General features: G+C 36.0%; 1 protein-coding gene across 1 annotated transcript in view; it reads right to left on the bottom strand.

The window, feature by feature from the left end:
* Positions 1 to 22,100, bottom strand: part of WDR33 (WD repeat domain 33) — a 63,310-nt gene extending 41,210 nt beyond the window's left edge. Inside the window, 6 exon segments of the mRNA XM_037850096.1 lie at positions 11,546 to 11,643; positions 13,291 to 13,442; positions 13,628 to 13,723; positions 17,928 to 18,032; positions 19,307 to 19,375; positions 21,897 to 22,100. Of these exon segments, the coding sequence (XP_037706024.1) occupies positions 11,546 to 11,643; positions 13,291 to 13,442; positions 13,628 to 13,723; positions 17,928 to 18,032; positions 19,307 to 19,375; positions 21,897 to 22,100 (724 nt within the window).
* Positions 22,101 to 23,503: the final 1,403 nt, after the last annotated feature.

Raw genomic sequence — 23,503 nt, 5'->3', positions numbered from 1 at the left:
ACTGGGGGAGAACAGCAGATGTTCACCAAAAAAAGTTCAAAATATAAAGTGTGTGGGGGGGGGAATATATATATATATATATATATAAAGGCTCTTTTCAAAAGCTAATGAATTTTATAACTAATTTAATGATTTCTGTTAGAATCTAATAAACCAAAATGCCTCAGTGCCAACTAGTAAATACTCTTGAAGAATTTTTTTCATAACATTTTATTTCTCCCAGAAGACTGTAGTTCACATGCATATGCATGGCACATTAAATCTGCAAAAAGCTAAAATTGTTCTCAAAATTCAGCTTGATCATACACTTGAAAAAGATGTAAACGGAAATTTCCATAAATTTCTAGAAAAGGAAATGATCTGATTTGATCATTACCAAAACAATATAAAAAATATTAATAATACCGCCTTAAATAGTGCTTGAGATCTAGTGGGTGCTTGAGAAATGCTTGTGTAATAAATAAATGATGCCATAAATGAATATTTTTCATGAAATATAAACACATAAAGGCAGCCAATATTTCTTCTCCTCTTGCACCCCCAGATGAGTTGGTCTGCTGTGGAACGTGCCCCCCAGAGTGGTGCAAATGGGGGTTAAAAATGGGTGCTACACCAGTGCTGCTGACCAAGACCTACACTAAAAAATGCATTTTATGTTGTAACCTAGGATAGAAACAATATTTTTATCAAGCGTACTTAGTTTTACTATCAAATGCACTCTTGATATTTTCTAACGCACTGTATTCTAGTTTTTTTTTAAATTGCTAACCTGAACTCCCTAAATTGATTTCCTGACCCAGCAATGGATTAATGGAAAACTGTTCCCAAATATGTGACCCTGACTGCCACGAGTGTGCTTTGCGCAAGGTGAACCTCAGTGTCATTAAGAACAAAGTCCTCATTATTTTAAAAGAGAATCTAGTGTCACAAGTAAAATATTAATAACTCCAAATTTCTGACATACTCAGCATTTGGGGCCTACAGAAAGAACATTAAAGCTGGGTGCTGCCTGATAAGACCTCAATCCACAAGAGAAGCAGGATTCAAGTCAGAAAGCTCCCAAGTTCCTTGGCTCTTTAGTTTCTGAGGGCTTTGTTAGTATCATCCCACGTACTCTTTTTAAGAGTCACTCAATCAGTCTGACCCATAGTCGCCACAACCTGGGTGCGGATTTAGCTCCCTGCACAAACTCAACCAAAGCCTTTGTGAACAGAACCAGTTACATGACAGCTGGTGCTGCAGCTGGCAAGTCTGATAGGGTGGGGGCAGAGGCTGATCCGGAGGTCAAAACAGATGACATGGGATTTCTGTATTCAAATTTCATCTAATGCTAAAAAAAAAAAAAAAATTTAGAGTACATTTTCCCCAACTCCTAACTTACCACTGATTACACAGTACTCATCCAAGAAGGCAGAAAGAAACAACGTTCTACCAGAGCTAGACTTGCTCATCCATCTTTCTTATTATTAAATGGGGTTCGAAATTAATTCCTGTGATTAAGTACGGTTAACAGGAAAAAACCCGTTCTTCCCTCAGTAAAGATGAATGCTGTCCTGATAAAATAGTCTAGATGACAACAACAGTCTGCTGCAGGGTGAAGAGCTGTAGTGCGTTCATTTTCAGGGTATTCCACATTCCTGTTCCCTAGCTTCGTGAACCTGGCCAGTTCACAAAGCACATTTGAAGAAGAAAAAGAACGATGAAAATGCTGGAAATGGAACTTAAAGGAAGAGGTCAGATCTTGTAAATTTGCATCACACAAAGAACCAAGCACAGCACCTTGACCAAGATGGGTAATCGTCACTTAAAACAGAATCTTTAATGCTTCCATAAAAGACCTTAAAAAAGGCTAATTCTCAACTATCTGCTAAATTCTGTACACCTAAAAACATGCAACGTGGGTTAGACAAGGAATATGTAAGTATGGATTACCTGAAAACAAAAACTTGTACTACTTAATTACTACCAACTGAAAAACATTTGAAAGAGAAAAATGTACTTCTGAAATAATAACCATTTTTATACTCAAGTAAGTCCGAGATATGGAGGTAGACCGGAAGTAGCAAAAATTGCATAAATAGTAGCTGACTTTGAATGGAGGTTTCTTTTGTATCGGCACCACTTCAGTGTTTCCCATGAATTAGCTCATTTAATTCTCACAGCTACACAGTAAGGTCAGTACCATTACTAACCTCCATTTTACAGACAGGATCCAGACATGGTAACTAAAGTTGCCAGAGTGGCACAAAGCTGGTAAAGGGTAAAACTGTGAATAACACCTAAGTTCCAGAGTCATGGGTGTACTCATATGCAACACTGCCTGTTTAAAGAACAATTTTTGTTTTGTTGTTTTTTGTAGACAGCAACTAGCAGATGAAGCTAATCAGGGAAAAAAAATCAGTATTTTCAAAGAACACAGAGGCAAATTAATGAAAGAAAATTTTAAAAAAATTCTACACAAGAAGGTGTGATGACAGATGAAAATCATGAGGGAAATTGCTTGAAGAACAGTAGAGAAAAAGGAACAATATTAAGTGAAAATAGCTTTCAGAGCCTAACCTACCTAATAAAAAGGTCAGATGGTAAAGAGGCATGAAGGAACCTTTGCTGAAAATGTTCTATATCTTGATCCCGGAGGTGGTTAGAAGGATGTATAAATATGTAAAACTGTTATATTGCACACTTACAAACTGTGCGCTTTACTGCATGTGTGCATGTTCTATGTGTATATATAATAAAATTTAAAAGTATAAGTAAACAAATATTTTAAAATATTATTTTAAAAATAACAGGTGGGCTTTGAGGCTCCATTTACCAGTTCAAACAGGATTAGTAACATGATCCAATGTTTCAAAAAAACTGTCGAAACCCTTTTTAGGTTCTAAAGAATTGGGGTAGCTGGTGGTGGATACCTGAAACTATCAAACTACAACCCAGAACCCATGAATCTCGAAGACAGTTGTATAAAAATGTAGCTTATGAGTGGTGACAAGGGGATTGGGAAAGCCATAAGGACCACACTCCACTTCGTCTAGTTTATGGATGGATGAGTAGAAAAATAGGGGAAGGAAACAAACAGACAAAGGTACCCAGTGTTCTTTTTTACTTCAATTGCTCTTTTTCACTCTAATTATTATTCTTGTTATTCTTGTGTGTGTGCTAATGAAGGTGTCAGGGATTGATTTGGGTGATGAATGTACAACTATGTAATGGTACTGTGAACAATCAAAAGTACGATTTGTTTTGTATGACTGCATGGTATATGAATATATCCCAATAAAATGAAGATTTAAAAAAAATAAAAAATAAAAAAAATAAAGATAGTGATTGAGTACTCCAGCTCCAGAGTCAGATCCAGGTTTGAATCCTGGTCTTTGTAATAAGTAAAATCTGATTAAACTTTCAAAAAAAAAAAAAAAAACTGTCGAGCAGAGACTGATCTACCTCATCCCTTCTTAATGAATGTATCCACACACTTGACTTCCAAGCCTTTGGGTCTGCCCTAAAACATGAAACTTGGCTTAATAAATGACCAAATCCAACCACCTACCTAAAAAGGTAAAAGTCACCTGTAATTTCCCTGCCAGTTGGTGAGCTAAACTTGGCAAAATTTCAGCCAAAGGAAACCCAATAGCTCAGATGACAGCCTATTTTATCTTTTATAACAGCTTAAACTATATGAAAAAATTTCCCTATTTAAATCCAAATAGATGTCCTATATCCTCCCCACCCCCTATATTCTAGATCTATACAAAATAAGAACAATCCCACCTCCATTCAAAATGCTTTAAATCTTTTAAAATGACCATAACCTGCTCTTGTCTCTTTTATCCAAAACTGAACACAACTCTTCCCTTCACTGTTCCTCACAACTTGCAAACTTTTGCTGATTCTGCTCTTCTCTCAACAAGTGACGCTCCACTGTTCGGAACCACTATTTCGATTTACTGGGGGAGCACACAACAACTTAACAGTTCACACTAGTCATCTAAGCCCAGGATCGTTGTTAACACAAATTCTAATAAATCAGTATAATGCACCTGAGAACTGATGTTGGAAACCTGAGTACAAGATTTTCTATTGGAGGTTTTTCAAAAAGTTAGACACCGAATTACCATATGACCCAGCAACCCCACTTCTAGGTATATACCAGAAAGAACTGAAGGCAGGGACTCGAACAGATACATGCACACTGATGTGGCATTATTCTCAACTGCTAAAGGTGGAAGCAAACCAAGTGTGCATCAACTGATGAATGGATAAACAAAACATGGTATATACATATGACAAAATATTATTCAGCCCTAAAAAGGAATGAAGTTTTGATATACTTGATAACAGATGAACCTTGAAGACATCATATTGAGCGAGATTAATCAGACACAAAAGGACATATATTGCATGATCTCACTGATAGGAAAGAATTAAAATAAGCAAGTTCAGAGTCAGAAACTAGAATACAAGTTACCAGGGGCTGGGAGGAGTAGGGAATGGGGAGTTAATGCTTAACTGGTAGAGCTTCTGTTTGGGGTGTTGGAAAAATTTTAGTAATGGGATGGTGGTGATGGTAGCAAACCATTGTGAATGTAATTAACACCAATAAATTATATACTTGAATGTGGTTAAAAGGGAAAATTTTAGATTGTATATATGTTACAATAAAAAATTTTTTAAATATGGGACTGTACAACACAAAGAACAAATCCTAATGTAACCTATGGACTATAATAATAGTAAAATTACAGTAATATTCTTTCATCAATTGTAACAAAGTACCACACTAACACAAAGTGTTATTAATAGAGGTGGGGGTAATATAGGAACTCTGTATTTTCTGCATGATTTTTCTGCAAACCTACAACTTCTCTAATAAAAAATAACATTAAATTTTTTTTTTAAAGTAACGAAGTTCTGATACATGCTACAACAGGGATGAACCTTGAAAACATTATGCTGAGCAAAACAAATCAGACACAAAAGGACAAATATTGTAGGATTTCCAATTCATATTAAATATTTAGAATAGGCAAATTCATAGAGACAGAAAGTAGATCAGTGGTTACCAGGCAGGTTGGCGGGAAGGGGGAAATGACAAGTTACTGGGTACAGCGTTTCTGTTTGAGGTGATGAAAAATTGTGGAAATAGTGGTGATGGTTGCACAACATTGTGAATGCAATTAATGTCTCTGAACTGTACACTTAAAACTGGTTAAAATGGCAAATATTCTCTATTTTAAAAAACAGAAAGAGATCTATGAAAAATTAATATTGGAAGGTGTTTCTGGAACCCACTTTATAATCACTGGTTCTCCATTCCCTCAGTATTTCCTAGCTCTTTTAATGTGGTAGCATACTTAAGGTTTCCATTTTTGAGAAACAACCTGGAAAATGAATGGGGACTCCCACAAACTTTCAACGGCAAAGGGAGATGGTGATGCTAGCAGAGAGGATATTTCAAGTTCAACTTTTAATCAGATAACAAAAATAGGAGAAAAACATGTACAGGACCTGAAAACAGCAACTTAGCCACTTTTCAAGGTATACATCATAAAGTGGGTCTCATATATGATATCCACTTTCGTCAGTTCAGGGTGTACACAAAGGAAGAAGCATGAGTGACAGAAGGCCTACAATAAGGCAGCAGAACACCCAGCAGAGAAGCTTGGCCTACCTCTGCTCAAGCACCCCACAGACCCCACCTCTCCTGGGCCTTCCAAGGGTTCCCTAGGACCAATGCTTTGTTTAAATATCACCCATGAACAAATCCATGGGTGACCTTCTTAAACCATGCTAACAAAGTAATGCTCAACATTAACTCTGTTCTCTTCAAAAGAACCATATTAAAATACATTCAAAGAGGGAAAAACACAGAGGCTTACTTAGCACATTGGCTCTGAGTGACTTCACAGCACATTTTGAAGAAACTAGGGCTATTTGATAAAACAATCTATAAAAAAATGAAAACTGACCTAGAAACTACTTCACCTTTTAAATTTAAATTCTTATTTTTTATTTCTTTAGTTAAAATGAAATTGTACTTTAGGTGCACCTTAGAAATCCCTGAGAAATGATTCTAAATCAAACTTTAAAGTGGTTTCTGGCATATTACAAAAAAGTGAGTTAACAGGTAAAGGTGACTATGAGAAAACAGTATTTGTTGTGGTACTTTATTCCCATTGCCAAATAACTTAATTTTATTTTTAAGGATACCATATTTCAATCATATACTTTATTAAAGGGTTCACCCACTACAAATGTATAGCTGAAGAAAAAAAGTCACAAGTATATTATATATTCATCTAAATTCATCAGCCCTTTCCAAAACTCACAATTTTAACTCTAAAAACTATCAAAGACCTTCTTAGGGAGCTCTGTAATATAACAGGTTAACTAATTCATCAACAAATGGAGATTTAAGCCTTGCTCAAAATAAATTGAAACACATAAGAGCTCATGAAGCAGGTGAATGCATCATTTTTAATATTACCACAAAACAGGGTCAAGTTTTCACAATTCATTACAGAGAATTCCTGCAAAAAGTAGACAATTTTAGAGCATTTCACAAATGCAAAGATGTAAAGACTCTTTCTGAAAATAAATTGCCTAAATTATTAATCATAGGGATTTGTCATGTTTAAAACAAACTGGAATCTTCAAATACAAGAGTATTTGGAAACTGTTCTTTACTCTTATTCAGAACTCTAAAAATGACACCAGCAGACACGTTAAAATAAAGTTAAAAAGAAATGACAGCAGCAGCATGAGGCTCTGCCATCATTTAAAGAAGCTACAGATTTATTTTCCACCAATTTTCCCACAGTATGTTCAATATTTTAAATAAGCAAAGAGATGGAAAGAGCAAGGTCCAGTATAAGAATTAAAAACAATTCCTATAAAAATATGAATGTGGTATATAAAATGAGTATTTCAGGACCCTACTCCACTAATTTCTTCAAATAACATGCCTTAGGACTTAGTAAAATACAATGTTTTTTCCCTTTCTCATAATAGACAGGCAATTATTTACATAGGAGAAACTACCGTTGAGTCCATATGACCTAATCTTTCCAGGACGGCAAAATGAAAAGAGCCTTAAACTGTTCCTTAAAATAAAGAACTACTGATAGAGAAAATAGGTGTTCATATGTAAAATGCATCAACCTGGTTGTTTGGATGATTAAATGAGATGTTCCTGAAGAGCTTTTAATATTAAAACATGCCATGTTAGTGGAAGGCATTATTCTGCTACAGGCTATTTAAAAGGAAGCTGGGTGTTTCCATTTTTTGCCTTGGAAGAATAGACAGGATTCTGTACAATGTTCTGTAAAATTTTGTAGAAATAAATTAGGTGCATTGCTATAAACCACATGGCTTGTCAATTTTACCTTAAAAAGTAAAGTTATTTCCAAATAGAAGGGTCAGAGTTTTGGGAACACTAAGAAGTTTGTAGACTTGTCTTCACACGGCTCAAAAATGCACTGCTAAACTGGAGTGGTTTCTCTCCTTTATTAAATCCACAGGCAAACACAATGAGGAGAGGGCATACAGGGACTTATCAAAGGTACTAATAATATTTTTTCTTAAACTGGGTGGTGAGTACTCAGGGGTTCATTTCCCCCACATGGGTGCTATTTCTGAAAACGGAAAACATCTCCAGAATAAGTCTCAGTATAACTTCTTAAGTTCTGTTGACTGTAGTTTAAGTGTTTGGTATTTAATGTATCATACATTCAAAATGCATAACCCATACGGACAATTTTTGAACTTTTTGGTGCAGTGGTTAAATTTTTGTTTAGTGTTTTACTCGTTTTTGAAATGGAGAATAAAGAGTAATTATCTCGAAGAATAACTGGGAAGATTAAATAAAGCACTTAGACCATGCCAGATATACAGTAAGCTGAATGTGTCAGTTATTATCGTTAAATTCAAGAAGTTAAAATTAAAACATGCTGATCCTTGTAAACTGGATTCTTTCTGGAGTATAATGCCTCTCACTAGAAGTTATTTCACTATTCTTATTGATTCCATGTTTAACCTTTCTCACTCAGTAGCCAATAGCAAATAATTTCCTCATAACTCTGGGCCAATAAAACTACACTTCTGAAACTCACATGTCTCTTCTTCCCTATTATCCAATAACTTACAAAGTCTGGGTAAACACGTTATCTTCCCTATTCAGTTTAAGAAGCCTAAGAGGTGGGGTCATACTTGGGAAGAAATTCTTCTACCTATATTTACATGATATAGTATATGTTCCTTATTTACTGGATAAATGATTTTAATGGGTTCATTTCACCTGGAGTCAACTGCATAGACATCAATAACCCAGTGGCTCACTTAAACTCATGTGCTTCTGGCATTTAAAATGTTATTTTCATTCCAAAAGCTGAGTGCTCTAATTCATGCTAGATAAAAAGGACACATGTATGAACCATGCTGACAGTGCATACTTTTGTAATGGATGGACATATATACAGGATGCTTCCCAATGCTGCAGTATATTCAATTTCATAAATGTTTCTTTCTCTACCTATGAACCAATCAACCCAACCCTACTGGTAGCAAATCTGCTCTGTACCCATTTTAAACCTTAAAAACACTGATCAGTTTTCTCTTGTGTGACTTACTTTACCAAGAAGCAGAAAACCACTTCAGAAAGGACAATGAAAAGCAACTGTAAACTCTGCATTAAAAAATATGGCATCATGGCTTCTCCCATGTGCATGGACCCTGTATACCTAATGCCGGACAACCAGGTTGAAATTACATGATGGCTGTCTTCAAACACTTAAAAGGCAGCCATGTGGAAGAGAAAATCGATGTAATGTTTGGTGTTCCCAAAGGCAAAACAAGTTTTAGAGAAACAGATTTCTGACATGAGGACGTTAACTTTCTGAAAATTACAGCAGTCTAATCCACATGAGGTAATGAATACTGTACCACTGAAAATGTCTGTGAGTAGAAGACTGGTTTTCAGGAATAATGTGGAATAAAGAGCTGGACTACATGATCACAAGCTCCTAATTGAAGAATGCTTTCAGATTTTAATACTCAATCCCTCAAATGATGGCCTGATGCACAATGCCACCAGTGTAGTAGGTACATGCTTACCTGCCAGATGCTACAGGTTTATGTGGGCAGTGTGAATATCACCCCTTAATACACAGGAACTGACATTTTAGAGGGCGGAATCTCCTATTCCGATTTGTTTGACTTTCTGATCTAAGTTGCTCTCTGTAAATAGAGCTAAATGAATTAATTTCACTTCAAATTTTATTTGAAGAATTTCACATCATCTCTTGAGACTGAAGATCCACCACTTCCTTGATCCCTAACCCACCAAGTGGAAGACTGGAAATCATAGCCAAGAATGGTTTTGTTGTATTATGGTTATCTCAAATTCACAGACATTTAGGGAAGTGAGGAGTGACAGGAAATGGATAACTGGGATCTAATAACCTTACTAAATAGTTATATTTTTCTATTACACGAAACTTTGCTATTGGAACTACTGCTCTGGTTGTAAAATTGACTGAGTTTAATATATTCATATCTGTTCCAAATACTCATTGATGTACTAAGAAAAAATAACTATTAAACAAGCAGAATTTTTTTTAAAAGGTGCAAAAGACATAGGGTAAAATGCAAATCCTAACAGTACTTGGAGGTTCATTATACTTTTGTACATTTTGCAATTTTTATAGCAAGAATTTTCAATTAAAAAAACCCATGTAAAAAATAAAACTCAGCTCTCATTGAATTAATATAGACATGATATTGGTGTGTTTTCAAAGCTACAGGAGGAATAGGTAATAACTCAGCATCCACTTAACATTATCCAATTTTACCTAGATTCAAATCTATAAATGTTTAACTGCTAGTTAATAACTCAAGTGCACTTGAAATTTCACAGAAGTCTTGAAGCATTATTTACAGTTTGAGTATCAAAATTCAATTGGAACTTGGCACTGAAAAATGTTATCAAATAGGTTTTTTCCTTAAATCCAAGATGCATAGTGGTTTCATACCAGACTGCAGTTATTAAAGTCCACTGTAAAAGTAAAGTGTTTTGATATCTTAGAATTACCTCTAACAAATCATTTTTTCCTCTATATTTTTAAGGATTCTTAAAGCCTAGAGAAAGTTGTTTATCTTACTTCTGTTTAACAGTGACAACTTCTACTAATAGAGAAGAAAAGATGTTAAGATTAGCGTGGCACTGGGCTAAGAGTACAGTCCTAGCTCTGAATCTACTCTACAGCTTGAACGTGTCACTTCAGTCTCTGAGGCATCATGCTCACCAGTAAATGACTCAGACCAAATGACGTCACAGACTCCTCCAAGTCCCAGAACCGTACAACTCATCCCCCACAGCCTTGGCATGACAGGAGAGGTAGCCTGTGCCAGCTATAGTCCTACAGCAATGGGACTAAAAGTGAAACCCACAAAAACTGTGCAAAGCCAGCAATCTTTAAGCAACTGTGGTCAAACACACTGGCTTGAAATATGGGTGAAATAACTCAAGAGCCTTCCTCTCCTTATGTAGGAAGCACTGACATTATATGCTGCAAATAAAGCTGTGAAAAACTGTAAGACACAATTCAACAAAGACAACTCTGCTGATACTTGAACAGAAAGAGAGATTTCTGAATAACAATTTCTTGAAACCCAGTATCTGCAGACCCACTCTTGCATCCATATTTATTTGTCAGAGGAAGATTTTATTTTTGTAGAATATTTTATGTTTAGAATCAAGAGTATGGAGCAGAATATTATTTGTTAAATCAGTACAGGTTCAAATTAAGAAGAAAACTGCCTTCCAAATTAGTATTAAGTGAATGGGATTTAGTTAGAAATGTAATGTTTCTGTTTCATGTTTGTACTGCAAATGTAAAACACCTAGTTAATTCCCTAATTCTAACACCACTGAATTCCTATTTCAACATCTCCACTTTATGAAGTCTAAAACTAAACTGATTCAAGTAAAAATATGAATTTCTTGAGTAGAACGGAATAATTCATAGAGGTTAATTTATAACTGTGAAATTAATACCAGTACAGGAGCAATTCCTCCCAAATTTAGTAGCAAGCAGGCCATGTATTACAAATGTGGAACACTGAAAAACAGCAATATAAAGAAATGTGGTTTCTGACATTTCTATTTTGTCAGTTTACTCATATTGCAAAAGGACTGCCAGGAGAAGGTGAGTTATCTAAACAAGATTATTGTGTCAATATGCTAGGGAAAGGTATCGTGGGTACAGCCCTAAAAGATGCATACAGATAAGCAGGTAATGGGGGTGGAAGGTGGGATAAGCACATATTTATTTTATAGCTAAAAGTATTCAAAGACAATATTAGTAGTAAAAATCCAGATAATAACTGTGGACCACAGAGAGGTTTGGGTTTCTTTAAAGGGCCTGAGTCAGTGTTTATGTAAAAAAATTGAATGGAGATAATAAGATAGCACTGTGGTACTAGGACGACTGAACCACAAATGCCTTCCCTATTTTAATATTCCAGCCAGTACTGTTAGTACACGTACCTCGGAGAATTCTTTCCTCATGGCAACGAAGAAAGTCCCAGATTCTAACAGTGCCGTCATCAGAGCATGTAGCAAATTTATTATCCGTGGGTGAGAAACTGTTACATGAAGACACACAGCAGGGGAAAGAAGTCAGCATTTAACAGATTATCTGTGCTTCTCAGGGAAAAATAAAACACTGGGCTGCGTTATAAACAGGAGGGGGAGGTATCCAACCGTGAAGAAGCCCTTAAAAGAGAAGGGTGTCAGCTAACATAACGCATCTCATCAAAAGAAGAATTCAACAGTCGTCGTTTCTTAGTTTTCAATCCTCACAATTCAGACTTTGCCAATGTGTCCCAGGACTAATACTATCCACATTCCCCCAGTAGAGTTATTTCCTGCAAGGGCAGCAAAACACATGGACCTGATTTTAGTGTTCAAACTAAATGAATTCAGTTTTTGCAATATTCCTGTAAACAGTCTTTTCAATTACATAGGAATACTACTCAAAAAAATCAGCATCACCTTCTGCCTCACTTTATAAAAAGGTAAGGCAGGCTGAAGGACTGGGTGCTAACCATCCCTATGTACGATGTTTCTCATTGATTTAAAGTCTGTGGAAACATTCACACCTTCTTCCTGGTAAGCTATCCATGAATTTGCTCCTTTTGAGGAAAACTCTAAGACAGTGATGTTCAGACTTGTGTTTAAAGCCAAAGCATCTGCTGCAAGGGAGGGAGCCATTTTCTCCTCTCTATAGTGCAGGACCATCAAGTTTCCCAGCTAACTCGAAGAACTACCTCAAACTTTTCAATATTATGACTAAGACAAGACCAAATGTGGGAATTCAATGTATGGGCATGACACTAGAGCAAAGGCCACAAAACACAGCATGTTCATCCAACATTTTTTGCTAAGATTCTGAAAGTGGAAAAAAGTGACTGTGGTGGGTGATGTTTCTGTAAAGACTTGGTCAACCTCCTCCCACACATGGGCAGCACCACACCTTCAAGAATGCCGCTTAGCTTTATTCTGAGGCTGCAGCCAACTCTTCAGGAAATTTTTTTTCAATTTTACTACACATACCTCACTAGTATGTAAAGATATACAACTCACTGAAATATTTTAAACTCTCCTTATTATACATTTGCATAACTGATGTCATCAACAGTGAATCAGAAGTTCTAGAGTCTTCTTGACAATGGTCTTACAGCATCAATGTTTGAAGAACCCATTCATTAATCCATTAATATTTGCCACATCCAGGGAGTTATCTGTGAGGGTTTATAGTTCTACTATACTTTCCTTTGGAAGTCGTGGCACAACGAAGCCAACCAGTTCTTCAGTTAAGCTTTTTTTCTTGTCTTTTGTGTGAACTTTGAGGTGTTTTCTGTAGGCTTTAGATTTTATTCAGTTATATAATTAAAGACTGAATTCTTTATTTGGAATGAAATATTCTTGTCTTACACAGTAGTGATAAAAAGAATAAAGTATACACATTATTAACCATAAATGAAGAGATAACCAGTGCAAAATGCGGCAGACAATACATCTCTAACATATTGCAAAGGCTGATACCCAACAACACTACTTCAGAAAGGTGCCAGCAAAATGGTGAATGTGTGAAAACAAAGAAAAATATTGTGTTTATAGGGTGCAGAAAGTTTCCCAGATTCCCATGCATCTCTGCACCCAGAATACACTTAGAAAATAGTTTAACCATGACAATAGGGACTACAGAAAATGGTATATTGTGTATAAACCTGGCCTCTCTAATCGCCTCCTTATGTGCCTGGAACATCTTGACGTTGTTCATGTTCGACTGCCAATATTTCACATATCCTCCATGGTCTGCTGTCAACATCCACATGTCATTATGTGACCAAGTCATGGCCCTCACTGGGCTATCGTGTGCCTGTGAAAACAATAAATTATTTGTTTAAGGTTCAGCTTCAAAGGATATATGACCAAAGACTTACATGAGCATAATTGAACTCAGCAATGATTTGTCCAATTAGAAGTTTAACAATGCTAGTAAAGGGAATATATCTCAGGTTCTTGATAGAGCCACAGGATGAAGCTACCATCTGAAGACGTTACCTGTAATATTGTTTCAAAATTGAAAGTGAGTCCATTCCACAAGGTGAACTCTCCACTAGATGCTCCAGTAACCAACCGTCTTCCTTCTGGAGTCCACTACAGGAGACAAAAGAACAGCTTGAACGAGATGACAAATTCTCAAACATAACTAATTTTTAAAACATTTGGAAGGTCTTTACTTCTAAAATATCCAGTAATCGACATTAACTGGTTTTTGCTAAACTGTAGCTCAGACTTATAAGCAAGTACTTTGTCAGAAAAGAACTTATATTAACATGGTACAGGAAAAGTTCTAGCACTTTAGCTCATTGACCAGATTAAGAATAAGCAGGGCATTATGAACAGTTAAATTATATACACCTAAGCATTCTTAAGAGCATTTCAAAACTAAGTACACAAAGACCTTGTTTTCCTAGAATACAAGGTAGACTAACATAAATAAGATGGTCAGTCATCAGTTTCTCACAATTCCTAGTAGACCACAATGGGCAAAAAGTTATCAGAATTTTACGAAAAAGCAATATAATACTAAGTACGAATTTAAGGATATCAGGGCTACCAAACTTTTCCTGTCAACTAAAAATATGTATTCATATATGTTTATAAATCTATTTAATTGTTTTAAACTTCCATCCATTCATAGTATCAAGCAGTGGCAAAATCTTATACTGATCTATTCTAAGAAAACAGTAATGAGTTCATTAAGTAATGAATATTTAATGCCATACTTTGCATAGGAAAGGAAATCTGTCACATGTCCTGGTCAGTTAGAAAACTCAAAACATTCATTTTCCTTCAAAGATGTAAATACACAAAATATCAATATAACAATACTATTTTCCAAACAAAACACTATGACACCCAGTTGAAAAATACCATCACAACAGCAGGATGAGATATTTAAAATGAGGTCTACTTGGCAAATTACACAAATATATGTGCCAATACGGCTTTTTATTGCTTACCTACAAATCATCACTTTGATTATTATGAGTAAAAGCCTCCTATTTCCTAGATTCTATTATCTGCTATGGATTTCAGCCCAGTAAAAAGTACAGAAACTAAACTGGAGAAAGAAGACTGGAAGTCTTCATTTCTTAACTTTAACTCTTCTGAACTTAAGTTACTGCTAACCAAAAACGAAGTGGGAGGACTTACACTCCCTGACTTTGAAGCTTATTATAAAGCCACAGTTGTCAAAACAGCATGGTACTGGCACAAAGATAGACATATAGATCAATGGAATCGAATTGAGAATTCAGAGATAGACCCTCAGATCTATGGCCGACTGATCTTTGATAAGGCCCCCAAAGTCACTGAACTGAGTCATAATGGTCTTTTCAACAAATGGGGCTGGGAGAGGTGGATATCCATATCCAAAAGAATGAAAGACGACCCCTACCTCACAGCCTACACAAAAATTAACTCAAAATGGACCAAAGATCTCAATATAAAAGAAAGTACCATAAAACTCCTAGAAGATAATGTAGGAAAACATCTTCAAGACCTTGTATTAGGCAGCCACTTCCTAGACTTCACACCCAAAGCACAAGCAACAAAAGAAAAAATAGATAAATGGGAACTCCTCAAGCTTAGAAGTTTCTGCACCTCAAAGGAATTTCTCAAAAAGGTAAAGAGGCAGCCAACTCAATGGGAAAAAATTTTTGGAAACCATGTATCTGACAAAAGACTGATATCCTGCATATATAAAGAAATCCTACAACTCAATGACAATAGTACAGACAGCGCAATTATAAAATGGGCAAAAGATACTAAAAGACAGTTCTCTGAAGAGGAATTACAAATGGCCAAGAAACACATGAAAAAATGTTCACCTTCACTAGCTATTAGAGAGATGCAAATTAAGACCACAATGAGATACCATCTAACACCGATTAGAGTGGCTGCCATTAAACAAACAGGAAACTACAAATGCTGGAGAGGATGTGGAGAAATTGGAACTCTTATTCATTGTTGGTGGGACTGTATAATGGTTCAGCCACTCTGGAATTCAGTCTGGCAGTTCCTTAGAAAACTAGATATAGAGTTACCATTCGATCCAGCGATTGCACTTCTCGGAATATACCCGGAAGGTCGGAAAGCAGTGACATGAACAGATATCTGCACGCCAATGTTCATAGCAGCATTATTCACAATTGCCAAGAGATGGAAACAACCCAAATGTCCTTCAACAGATGAGTGGATAAATAAAATGTGGTATATACACACGATGGAATACTACACAGCAGTAAGAAGGAACGACCTCGTGAAACATATGGCAACATGGATGAACCTTGAAGACATAATGCTGAGCGAAATAAGCCAGGCATTAAAAGAGAAATATTATATGCTACCACTAATGTGAACTTTGAAAAATGTAAAACAAATGGTTTATAATGTAGATTGTAGGGGAACTAGCGATAGAGAGCAATTAAGGAAGGGGGAACAATAATCCAAGAAGAACAGATAAGCTATTTAACGTTCTGGGGATGCCCAGGAATGACTATGGTCTGTTAATTTCTGATGGATATAGTAGGAACAAGTTCACAGAAATGTTGTTATATTAGGTAACTTTCTTGGGGTAAAGTAGGAACAGGTTGGAAGTAAAGCAGTTATCTTAGGTTAGTGGTCTTTTTCTTACTCCCTTGTTATGGTCTCTTTGAAATGTTCTTTTATTGTATATATTTTTTTTTTCATGCAGTTGATTTAAAAAAGAAAAAAAAGTTGAAAAAAAAAAAGGGAAAAACAATATGTAGAGCCCCCTTGAGGAGCCTGTGGAGAATGCAGGGGTATTGGCCTACCCCACCTCAATGGTTGCTAACATGACCACAGACATAGGGGACTGGTGGTTTGATGGATTGAGCCCTCTACCATAGGTTTTACCCTCGGGAAGACGGTTGCTGTAAAGGAGAGGCTAGGCCTCCCTATATTTGTGCCTAAGAGCCTCCTCCCGAATGCCTCTTTGTTGCTCAGATGTGGCCCTCTCTCTCTACCTAAGCCAACTTGAAAGGTGAAATCACTGCCCTCCCCCCGACGTGGGATCAGACACCCAGGGGAGTGAATCTCCCTGGCAATGTGGAATATGACTCCCAGGGAGGAATGCAGACCCGGCATCATGGGACGGAGAACATCTTCTTGACCAAAAGGGGGATGTGAAAGGAAATGAAATAAGCTTCAGTGGCAGAGAGATTCCAAAAGGAGCCGAGAGGTCACTCTGGTGGGCACTCTTACGCACAATTTAGACAACCCTTTTTAGGTTCTAAAGAATTGGGGTAGCTGGTGGTGGATACCTGAAACTATCAAACTACAACCCAGAACCCATGAATCTCGAAGACAGTTGTATAAAAATGTAGCTTATGAGGGGTGACAATGGGATTGGGAAAGCCATAAGGACCACACTCCACTTTGTCTAGTTTATGGATGGATGAGTAGAAAAATAAGGGAAGGAAACAAACAAACAGACAAAGGTACCCAGTGTTCTTTTTTACTTTAATTGTTTTCATTTTAATTATTATTCTTGATATTTGTGTGTGTGTGCTAATGAAGGTGTCAGGGATTGATATAGGTGATGAATGTACAACTATGTAATGGTACTGTGAACAATCGAATGTACAATTTGTTTTGTATGACTGCATGGTATGTGAATATATCTCAATAAAATGAAGATTTAAAAAAAAAAAAAAAAGTTACTGCTAACCAAGTATGCATTCTTAGTTAGCACACAGAAAATGATCACACTGATATCTATGGGGAGATAACTGGATGCCCAGAAGACAAGGATGGGAAGACCTTTTAAATTTTTAAAATTTTGAACTAGTGAATGTCCTATTCATTTGAAAAATAAATTTGAAAAATTTCAATGAAACTTGGATTGAGGACCCACTATATGCCTTACTGGAGCTGACAATTATGTCAACCAGAGTACCACCTGGCAGCTTTTCATTCACCCATACATATAACATGCTTCTTTCTCAACAGTTGAGACCACAGAATGACAACCAGGTAACAAAAGCATTCCTATTCAAGGGCAAGTCCGAGACCTATTGAAATATGCATCTGTGGCCAACTCAGAATTCTGTGGAAATTGCAACCTGAAGAAAAACAATCCCAAATTAATCTCTGATAAAATGTGCATAATGTGGATAAATGACTAGGAATTCCGCAATAAAGCTATTAGTAATACTAATTTTTGATCCCAGATATGCATTTTAAATGATTAATTTTCTCTGCCTGTCAAATACATTTGTAGACTAACTCAGGATAAACATTACTTTAAAAAAATATCCAAGAGAATACTTACCCTAACAACAAATACCGGGCACTTCACTTTATTTGTTGATGTTCGAACAAATTTTGTTGTTACGGCATTCATAGGATTATTCAACATTCCTATAGGTGGGACCAACTACCAAAAAAAAAAAAAAATCGAGTTTATGGAGCTTCCAATTTAACACAGAGCAAAAAACCAGTGACACTAGCTAAGCCAACTTGGCAGGTGAAATCACTGCCCTCCCCACTACGTGGGATCAGACACCCAGGGGAGTGAAACTCCCTGGCAATGTGGAATATGACTCCCAGGGAGGAATGTAGACCCAGCATCATGGGATGGAGAACATCTTCTTGAACATAAGGGTGATATAAAAGGAAATGAAAGAAGTTTCAGTGGCTGAGAGATTCCAAAAGGAGCCGAGAGGTCACTCTGGTGGGCACTCTTATGCACAATATATAGACAACCCTTCTTAGGTTCTAATGAATTGGAATAGCTGGTAGTAAATGCCTGAAACTATCAAACTACAACCCAGAACCCATGAATCTTGAAGATGATTGTATAAAAATGTAGCTTATGAGGGGTGACAATGTGATTGGGAAAGTCATACGGACAACCCCCTTTGTCTAGTTTATGGATGGATGAGTAGAAAAATGGGGGAAGGAATACAGACAAACAAATGCACCCAGTGTTCATTTTTACTTTAATTGCTCTTTTTCACTTTAATTTTTATTCTTGTTATTTTTGTGTGTGTGGTAATGAAGGTGTCAGGGATTGATTTTGGTGATGAATGCACAACTATGTAATGGTACTGTGAACAATTGAATGTACGCTTTGTTTTGTATGACTGCATGGTATGTGACTATATCTCAATAAAATGAATAAAAAATAAAAAAAAAAAACAGTGACATAGCAAGATAAATTACTTAAACATTTAAAAACATATTTAGGACCATAAAGGACTTTCAAAACACTATCATAATAGATTATAAATAGTCCATATTAATTAAATGAAGAAAACTGAATCACAGGAAAATTAAATAATCATTATTACTAAACAAAAAGCAAAATCAAGTACTGATTACCTTTCAAAGTCAACACAATTTACATGTTAACGATAAGCCAAAAGTAAAATTAGCTTTCCTATATCTCAGATTTTGAAGTTCAACCTTTGTTTGACACTGATTTAAGCCTTAAATCAAAGTTCATCCAACATCAGCTTAAGGGGAAAATTTAAATTGAGATAAAACACAACCCAGATGTGTTTATATTATCCCCTTTGAGAATGTACTATTTTAATCATAAAAAATAAAAAGAAAAGTCCATACTTAAATTTAAGTTCACATAATTTTAGGTTTAAATGTTGAAGAAAGAGGTTTTCATTAAGCTGGATTGACACACTTTATACTTACATCATTATAATAACCTGCATCAGGCTGAATCGCCCGCATATCTCTCTGGTCTCTTTGCCATATTCTATTCTGTTAAAAAAATAAGCAAATAAAGTGATTAATTAATTAACATAAGGTCTAATTATATTCAATTTTAAATTAATTAATTAACAAAAATGTAAGCTGTATTAATGGGGAGAAAACAGAATTCAACGTTCATTAAATACCTCAAAGTCATATAATGAAAGTAAATAGGGTAGAGGATAGACCATCCCCAATTCCTCCAAAATCTTCAGCACAACACAATTCTTCATTATCTTGTCCTTGGTTTTCTGAATTCCTCATAAACCCTATAATATTAGTCTAGTTTCCCAAATAAAATACCCAGAAAAGCTTAAACCTGCTTTTACTGCTGAATGACTCTTCTTCTCCTCTGTGTGCCTGAAATGTACTAATTATGCCCAGTATGCTAACAGGTCTTTAACCACAAGTCAAAGGTTATGAAAAGCAGTAAAAGTTTCACAGAAGGCCAGAGCAGACTAAAACCTGATGAAGGTAACAGAGGTTAGTGATGAAAAGCCAGTCACAGAGGCTAATTCCTACTTTAAGACAAGTAAACAAAGAAGTCAAAAGGGAGAAGTGTCCACGATATATAAAAGACCCAACAGGAGTTTAGACAGATCCCTTACCCTGCCTGCCTTTATTTATCATCTCAGAGTTGCTTTCACACTGTAGGACTGTAGCCAAGTTAAGTAAAGCCCTTTCTCCTGACTACAGGAGCTACTTATCACCAGGGGCTTGGAGGTGGGAGAATGAATGTTCCTGGTGTCAGTGTCTCTGGCACCCAAAGCTGCAATTCTAAATGTGGTTTCTCATAAAAATATTCCTCTGATAGCAGTCTCTTATTATTTCATTTACATTATGGGTTTAACAACTATTTTAAGGGTGGTCTAGGGATTAAAGTATCCTATTTTGAAATTTGTTGTGAACCTTTAAAACGAGCCTGTATCTCCAAATTCTGAGATGCTGATTCCTTTGAGTAATAACCTGGTTGGTCTCTGGAACTCTGGGTATCTGTGTGACACCTGAAACTCAGAGCTAGAGCTCAGCAGATATGAATGTCAGTATTACCTCATAGCAATTGTGAAAAAAGCTGAAGGAGTCCAGACTTCAATTAGAATATGAATGAAGCAGATCAGGTTAGGACTAAGGCAAATCAGGCCAAAGGGTAAAGAACGATACTGACTGTGTTTTAAAAATTCAACTTCCGTGTGAAACCAAGGGAAGAAATGTTTCTGTGGTGCGGGATATGTATCTTCTACAGCACACTAAAAAATTTAACTTGTAGGGTCAGTTTATTCAAACATCATACTTACATGGAACTTTGAATAGGAAGTGAGATCTAGTAGGTTTGTACAGGTTAGTGTGAAATAGTGATACATCCCAAGTAATTTGGGCAGATAATAAAAATACATTATGCAGGCCCCCCCTGAGAAGTTGGGGGGAAATGTGGAAATGCTGGATGTACCCTCTTAGGTTATTACTGATATTCTCACAAAAATTGAGGACTGACAATTTGGAATGCTGAGCCCTCGATCTTGGGGCTTACCCTTATGAGGCTTCTTCTTACTGCAAAGGGGAGGCTAAGCCTCCTTATAAATTGTGCCTGAGAGTCTTTCCCAGAGTATCTCTTTGTTGCTCAGATGTGGCCCTATCTCTCTAGCTAAGCCAACTGGGCACGTGAATTCACCGCCCTCCCCCCTAACGTGGCACCTGACTCCCAGGGATATAAATCTCCCTGGCAATGCAGGATGACTTCTGGGGATGAGCCTGGATCCAGCATCGTGGGATTGAGAACATTTTCTTGACCAAAAGAGGGAAACAAAATAAAACAAAATAAAGTTTCAGTGGCTGAGAGATTTCAAATGGAGTCAAGAGGTCACTCGGAGGGCAATCTTAAGCACCATATAGATATCACTTTTTAGGTTTCAGTGTGTTGGAGTAGCCAGAAGTAAACACCTGAATCTATCAAACTGCAACCCAGTAGCCTTGATTCTGGAAGACGATTGTATAGCTATGTAGCTTACATGCGGTGACAGTGTGACTGTGAAAACCTCATAGCTCATGCTCCCTTTATCCAGTGTATGGATGGAAGAGTAGAAAAATGGGGATAAAAACTAAATGAAAAATAGGATGGGATGGGGGGATGATTTGGGTGCTCTTTTTTACTTCTATTTTTTATTCTTATTCTTTTGGTGTAAAGAAAATGTTCAAAAATTGGCGCAATGAACATACAACTATATGATGGTACTATGAACAGCTGATTGTACACCATGGATGACTGTATGGTATGTGAATATATCTCAATAAAACTGAATTTTAAAAAAAAAAATAGCCTATCTCTAAACAGGAGTCTAATAATTTTGAGAAGATGACTTATTCACAGAAAGAAAGAAAAAAGTACTGATGATTTGAGGCCTTCCTTAAATACTCTCATTTGAAATTCCCCTTCATCCCAAGCAACACAGGTATACTTATCATGCTACTCTGTGAAGATATTCTTCTTCATAAACCAAAGTTTGGTCTTCGGAAGCACATAAATTTGACTTACCTCCAGATACTTAATTACAGATGGATTATAGTCTATGGTTTTTCGGTTTACAGCTTTTCTCATTCGTTTTCCATCAAAGGTAAGCTGCTGCATAGCTTGCTGTTGTGCAAAATCAGGTCGCTTATAAAACAGTTGTCGAGGTGCCTGGTGTTGGAACCTTGGCATATGGAAAAACCGAGGAGGAGAACCAATTTCCGTAGCCATGGTGAAGTTTTCTTTCTAGGACACTGAGGTGGGAAAAAGTACTTTTACTGCAAATAGCAATGCAAGACTGTTTAAAACTATTTTTAAATGAACATTTGTTTTCCTTCTCTTCCCTTTTCTAATATGTCTCATTTTATCTTTCAATCAACCCACTTAGGAAATGAATAATTAATGTCAGAGATAAGTTACGTATTTTTAAACAACAGAGTAAGCACTGTTAAGCATGTATTGTAAAATTCTGCCTGTCAGAAGGAAAACCACAATTTATAACAGCTTGGGTTGTATGTTTGAAGGAAAGAAAAGGAAAACAAAATTACTGCCAACACTTCACATTTTTAAATGGTGTTTTCATTTAGATGTTTGATAGCAAAATGAATAATTTTAAAATTTATCCTACGACCCTATTTTATTAAAAATTGACTAAAGAATTTTTTTAAACTTTACTTTTGTCCTTGTATATTTCCTAGAAATAGTATAGAAAGGGAAAACTACACTATTTCATATCTATAACGAATGCAAAAAGTCCTGTACCTAATTTTAGGCTCAAAGTAACCACCACAAAAAAAAAACACCCACATTTTTTGGCACATGTATTTGCATATTTATGAAGGAATCATTAAGCTAACATTCGAACAGAAAAATATTAAGAGCTTTCAGTTTCCACAATTAAACTTTAAACAATTAAACTTGCATTCCAATAATACAAATGTGCATGATTTTTTAAAACTTTAAAAGCATATTTTTAAAATCAGACCATTAAAAATAGAGAAAGGTTCATATAAGTTAGAAGAATTTCCAAAATTATTTTTGTTTGAAAGGCAGGAAAGTTACACTCCCCATTATTCTTCTGTATTGTTACATCAGCTCACAAAACACTAAATAAAGGGCCTGAAAAAAATTTATGATTTTCTCTGAATGGAAATATTAGTACTACTTCATTCATTCTTTTCAGTTTAGTCTCTCCTGAAAACCATTCCATTAAAAATACTACTACTACTACTACTAACAATAATAATGAGGAGGAGGAGGGAGAGGGAGAAGAAGATGAAGAGAAGAAATCTTGACTCCTGGCACCAAAAATAAATAGTGCAATAAAAATAAGCATATAACATGTATTATTTCAATCATTATGGAGCAATCCATGAAGATCCTGACAAATGGTAATTTGTAATAAGGAACATTCAGCCTCTCTCTTGGATTGTGTGTGAATTAAATTAGAATATACTGAAAGAACCAAGCATTTGACTCAATGAGGTTGGTGAAGGAACCAAAAGTTTACCCAGCTATCCAATGAATACAGCTAAGTTTCAGCATCTAGATTCCCATGAATGGCTTCAATTCAGATGTCTAAGCCAATTCTTCTAAAAGGATGCAGTTTTGTAGAACATACTTTTAATTAGCAT

The sequence above is a fragment of the Choloepus didactylus genome, chromosome 9 (genome assembly GCF_015220235.1).
Source record: "Choloepus didactylus isolate mChoDid1 chromosome 9, mChoDid1.pri, whole genome shotgun sequence".
Lineage (NCBI taxonomy): Eukaryota > Metazoa > Chordata > Mammalia > Pilosa > Megalonychidae > Choloepus > Choloepus didactylus.
The sequence above is the reverse complement of the archived record's forward strand: the minus strand, read 5'-3'. Positions and strand labels throughout refer to the sequence as shown.